Source organism: Drosophila ficusphila, unplaced genomic scaffold (assembly GCF_018152265.1).
Source record: "Drosophila ficusphila isolate 14025-0441.05 unplaced genomic scaffold, ASM1815226v1 contig_220, whole genome shotgun sequence".
NCBI classification, from domain to species: Eukaryota; Metazoa; Arthropoda; class Insecta; order Diptera; family Drosophilidae; genus Drosophila; species Drosophila ficusphila.
The window spans coordinates 564,384-570,466 of NW_025064118.1; the positions used below are offsets into that span (position 1 = coordinate 564,384).

The following is a 6,083-nucleotide window of genomic DNA, read 5'->3' on the forward strand; positions in this document are numbered from 1 at the left end:
GCTTCTGGGAAGACAATCAAACCTAAACGTATCCAACAAGCTACTAATCTATAAAACAATAATAAGACCAATCTGGACATATGGTATAGAAATATGGGAAACAGCCAGCAAATCCAACCTCAACTTAATACAAAGAGCCCAGTCGAAAATATTAAGAATATTAACTAACTCAGACAGATACACAACAAATGACCACATCCACAGAGAGCTAAGAATACAGACGATCTCAGAGATAATTAAGCAGAATTGCATTATCCACATCCAAAAATTACTTGCGTACCAAAATCATAGCCTAAGAGACCTTCCGAGAAGAGAAGCACAACCACGAAGACTAAAAGGGAGAACTCCCACAGCATTAGCGCATTGGTGCGCAGAATAAAGATAAGTAAATAAAAATAAGCAAAATTAAAAAAGTTATACCAACACAATGGTGTTGGTAATAAGTTAAGCCCACATGTTGTCTTCCAAAACAATTACTTAATATTCTATTGAATAGATGTAATAAATAAAGGGGTTAGAAAAAAAAAAAAAAAAATGCCTATGGACGGTTTCCGTGCTTAGTTGCAGCTCCTCTGAGATGGTTCTAATAGTCACATGACGATCTCGATCCACTATTTCCATGATTTTATCCGTATCAATGGTCACTGGTCGTCCGGAAGGCTTGCCACTTCGGAATCGCCTAAACCACTGTTCGGCGGTTTGAATCGAAAGTTTTGTTATCTCCTAAGACAGCAATAATCTGTCTGCGAGATTCCGCAGCAGTTTTTCTCTGAGCGAAATAAAATTTCAAAATTGCCCGAATCTCTGCGTTTGTGAACTCCATTTCAATCGATTATAATTTTTTAACGTGGAAACTCATGTAAACAAACTATATGTCATTTTAAAGGTGATGATCACAAGCGAAGCGCGAAATTTGAATGTAAAATCCGGTATGTCATTACCAAACAACCTAATATAAACATTATTTTTTTGTAAAATTCCTTATATATTCAAGGTATTCTGTTTTGTTTTTTTTTTTTTAATGAAATCCTGAGGCGACCTTTTCGCCCAATTCTCAAGTCCGTCAGCATATACATACATATGTACTCTGACTTTGGCTCTTCCGCAGCAAATTAAATTGTTTATTAAACAAATATTATTTGTCAACAAACCCAGCTGATTGACAATATGAGTACGGTAGGTGGATTCTGAAGAACCTGGTCACTCTATAAATAATTCTTTTATTTTCTTGCGGACGTATTTTTTAATCTAAGTACTAAACGGTTTAGTGCCCACACCTTATTTTGCATTTATTTTGGACTGTGTGAACACTCTGCATCAATTTTTTCGATTTTCTTTTTGATGAAGTAATGATAATACCTACATATGTTATATTAAAACTTGTTATTTTTTAATTAGTTAAACAATTTAAAAAAAAATAGAAGAAATGTTTTCACTTAAGGTTCTGCCCCAAAACACATTTAAAAATGCCACTGTCATGCGAAGCGTCTGAATAATTTGTATGTGTTGATCGGTTCCGATCAGCTGCTCAGTTCCACCTCGTCATCGGACCGCATAGCATAGCTAACAGAACAAAATCTTCGGCTTATGTTTTGTTGTGCTGGAAAAAACACTAAATTAGTTTTTTGTTAAATTTTTTCGCATATAATTAATTACTTTTGCGTTACTTGGCAATGATTACTCGAATTAATGAAAATGTAAGCAAGTGAAATATGTGTTTAGTTTAATTTAAAACGTCTAAAGAGTACATGTAAATATATGTACATATACAATTGCTTGTGGTTCCAAGTAGAATTAAAGTGCATATGTGTACAAATACAAAAAGAAATATCAATTTATTATTTTATATAGATTTGTTCTTATGTTGAATTGGTACGTGTTCCATTTGATGTTTGCTATCGGTATAATATAGTTGTGCATTTATTACACATTTTTATACAAACGCTACTATACAGTGTACGTATACATACACGTAACACATATGCATATTTATGTAGGTAAATGATATTCGCTTGCGCTGTTCTGTCTGTAAGGGGGAATACTGCACTTTTGACGATGAACTGAAGTTCAAGAGCACAACAATTTATTATGTTAATAAATGATTTTAATTGAATACAATAGAGTGGTCATCAAGTCGGCGCTCTTGTGAAACTCTTACAAACGGTCCTTGCATACACACACACATACACGATCATACATTCATGGCTGTGTGCACATTAGGGTGATCGTTTCTCATTGACGTACATATTTTACTCCCAAGACCAAGACGTTCCCAAAGAATGCAAAATAATCTGGGTTTCAGCTTCGGTTTTTAGAATTCCGTTGCTGCCGCCAGGTCTTCAGAGATCTGTAAGTAGTTTCTGAGTAAGTTAAGCTTTTATGATATTGTAAAAATTTAGCTTAATAAAGCTATCAGAAAGGTACAACCTTTTTGTTAATTGAGAGTACTAACAGTGGTCCATGTCTCGTCTAGAGTTCACATGTATATATGTACATACATATGTACATCAGAAAATCTACCGGCATTAGCAAACAAACAAAGATGTGGATTTTTGTTAGAACAGGTTAGCAGATAAGGATTCTCTTTCTCTTTCTCGCACTAAATGTGCTATTAAGTTCTTCTTTTTAGGGGGGAGTAAACATTACTTTTTCACATAAATCAACAGGTAACCAGGAAGAGCTTTTTTTCTTATTGTGCTATTTTTTAATAGCAATTTATTAATTAAAAAACTCTTCCTGATGATCTTGTGAAATACATAACATTTAAAACGCATATAAATTTTTTTTTGTTTCGAATGACCACCGCCAAACCAATTTTTTTCAAGGCGCTTCAAGAGAAATTAATTGAGAAATAATCATAGTTTAGATATTTTGATGCATTCATAAATTTTGCTCGACATTTACCAATTCGTTACGATTATACATAGCTATTTCCTTTTCTCTCCCTTTTTTTTTTGACTTTGAGGAAAAATTTAATTGCTTGGCAAAATTATATTGCTTTTCAAAAACATGTCAGAAGAATTCTGGTTTGAAATTAAAAAAAAAAAACCCTTTTTTAACTAAGTCAGCTACAGCTGACACTTGCGCTTAATTTATTTAACGATATATTTATAAAAACTAGACCATTTCAGCATTAAACCACGGTTTGATCAAAAATGCTGCCCAATGGGTGCTACGGTTGGAAAGAATACAATAGTCACGAACAATGTCATAACTCCTCAGCTAATGATATTAAGAATTTAAATGAAAAAACTAAACAAAACCAACCGATCCCAGTTATACACTTAAAAGATGAACATAATGACATCGATTTTCCAGTGTTGTTCAGAGTTTTCTGTGACTGCAAAACGAAAACAAAAAGAAACATACGAATGATCAAATTTGGACGTTCAAGATGCCATTTTCTAGTGAGCCGTTGCTTCGCAGTCGCCGCTCTTTTTATTATAGCGGCCACAAACGGCGTTTATGCCCAGACAGAAGGAAAAGGCTTCAGCAACTCTTCCAATGCAGTGTTGAGTAACGAAACAAACATCAGTACAAACATCGTTTCCGTGAGCAAAGAAAGTACCAACGTTTCCGAATCTCCTTCGATCTCCGTGGTGGACCAAATTAATGAAAATACGGCATTATTCCAAATAAAAGTACAAAACAAGCCGCCTGGAATAAAAAGTTCCTCTTTACCAAAGGTATCAGTTTCAGAAGATTTTACGACCGTATCCTTATACCGCAATACTTTACTTAACATAGAAAGTATGCTACAACGTCAGTTACATGAGAAAGCCAAAGTGGATAGTTTGGAGTCAATTAAAATGCACATACTTATGCGATTAAATTTAAAAAAACTTCCCAATATAACAAAACCTATATCAGTTCCACAGACCATACTAGATAACTTTTATAAAGACTATAAAACATCCTTCAAAAACACAGTCAAAAACAATATGGCGAGTACAGTCGAATCTCGCTTATTTCAAAAGTCAACAATTCCGGGAAACTCAAACCAAAATTACACTTATGGCAACGATACCCTGTACGAACCATTTGACGAAAGTTCGTCGTCTCAAATGCAAGGAGATGATGCCAACACTGTTAATGAGTTTAATTTAAAGCGTGGAATGGATTTTAACGAAAATAAAGATGAGAAACCGAACAGCCCGGTTAATAACGACGGGGAGGAATACGAAAGTATTCTTTCACACATTAGCAGTATATACATTTTTCCTGAACGTAAGTACAAAGTTTAACTACTATAATCATCATTCCTATGCCTGATTCACGTATTATAAAATTATTAGGCAACACTGATTTATCGATCGATTTATCGATCGACCGATTCAAATCATGCCTGTGCGATAAAGCAAATTTCCTTTTTCATTATTTTTCCGATCTTTCTTATGGGAGGCTGTATAATAAAGTGGTTTAACATGTATATTTTTTTAAGCCAATTTCTTTACGCAGGCTATTCCTTTTGTTTTAAATCTATCTCGTTGACACTTAATAATTTTGGAACTAGTAAAGACAATTAGACATCCCATAATATATAACCCTAAACATAATCCTTGAAAATAAGTGTATAAAGTAACAGTATTTTTCAAGAATTGATTTTTTAAGTTAATTTGGTTTAATTTTGTCATTTAGAATTTCAACCACATGTACGACACAATCGGAAAACAGATGTTCTTCGGTTTAAAATTGACAGTAGCTACTCGGAAATATCATATGCTACCCTTCATTTATACTTGCGTGGCTGGGACTGGATAAACACCAATCAGCCTGAACTTTTAGAAGAGATAAACGCTCAGCAGAGTAAAGATATTGTTGTGACTATTCACCGTGCTGCAAAACGTACAAATATTACAAGCTTTACTCACACAGTCAAAATGTTCGAATTTCGTCATAAAATTCCCTCTGGACTTGGCCAATGGGTTAACGTTGATTTAAAAACGCTTTTCGATGATATCGGGTCGAAAAGTATCCAAGATATTTTAATAAAAGGAGGAGAATCCTGGATGAAGCCATTGGTGGTGACGACTGATAACACACCAAAGAATCCATTGGTATGAAAGCTCTGAAAATAAAAACAAGTAAAAAAAATAATTTTAAGCCCAACGTTAATTTGAATATTACTTTTCTTTCAAAATTTAAACTAAAAAAAATATAAAGTTGAATTGAATATAAGTTTATGCACCATTTATTACAGTCGAATCCCGATAATTCGTACCCCGATAAATCGAAAATCGCGATAATTCGTAAAAAATTCTGTTCCCTTGAAAAAAATCTCGATAAATCGAATTCCCGTCTAATTCGTAAAAAAAAAGTGATCCCCTTGCCATTTCGAATTGTCGGGACTCGACTGTATTTATATTTAATTAGGGTAAATAATTTGAAAAGTTGAATAACCGTCTTTATTTTTCAGACAGTTCACATAGAAATTGGGTCGAAACAAAAACACCGGAGAAGGCGCAACGTATACATGGATTGCACAGAAAATGATCATGACATGAGATGCTGTCGTTATCCACTAAAAGTCAACTTTACAAGCTTTGGTTGGCATTTTGTAGTAGCGCCAACGTCATTCGATGCGTATTTCTGCAGTGGAGATTGCAAAGTTGGGTACCTAGAGCAATACCCCCACACTCATTTAGCAGCTCTGACGACATCGGCCACCCCGTGTTGCTCGCCGACAAAAATGAGTTCTTTAAGTTTGTTATATTTTGACGACAATCATAATCTGGTTCTAAGTGTTATTCCAAACATGTCTGTCGAGGGCTGCAGCTGTTCCTAGCAAACCATAAAACAACTAAGTGTTTCTATTTAAAACAAGAAATAAATAAATAAATGTATATAAATTAATTAAATGATGAATGCTACCTACTTTTTTCCGAGTAAAACTAAAAGCGTAAATTCGGCAAATGCAAAATATGCAATAATGGCTCACTCAGTTTTTAGTATTATGAGAAACCCATGCTTTTGAATCAAATTTATTAAATTTTTCGTTTTAATTAAAAAACTAATTTGATTTATTTTAAAAACCTATTACGAAGACGGCAACCTTTTGTTCCTTTTGCTTAATGCGTCTTCCG

The 6,083-nt window shown here is 33.9% G+C and overlaps 1 protein-coding gene across 2 annotated transcripts; it reads left to right on the forward strand.

The window, feature by feature from the left end:
• The first annotated feature begins 1,409 nt into the window (after positions 1-1,409).
• On the forward strand, positions 1,410-5,861 carry LOC108095039. Of its 2 annotated transcripts, none has more exons than XM_017195931.2 (4): positions 1,410-1,697; positions 3,122-4,227; positions 4,639-5,057; positions 5,417-5,861. In XM_017195931.2, the coding sequence occupies exons 2-4, from the start codon at positions 3,156-3,158 to the stop codon at positions 5,783-5,785; spliced, it is 1,860 nt and encodes a 619-aa protein (XP_017051420.1). In that variant the 5' UTR covers positions 1,410-1,697; positions 3,122-3,155; the 3' UTR covers positions 5,786-5,861. The 2 variants fall into 2 exon arrangements, with proteins under 2 accessions (XP_017051420.1, XP_017051419.1); XM_017195930.2 differs by having other exon boundaries at positions 3,132-4,227.
• Positions 5,862-6,083: the final 222 nt, after the last annotated feature.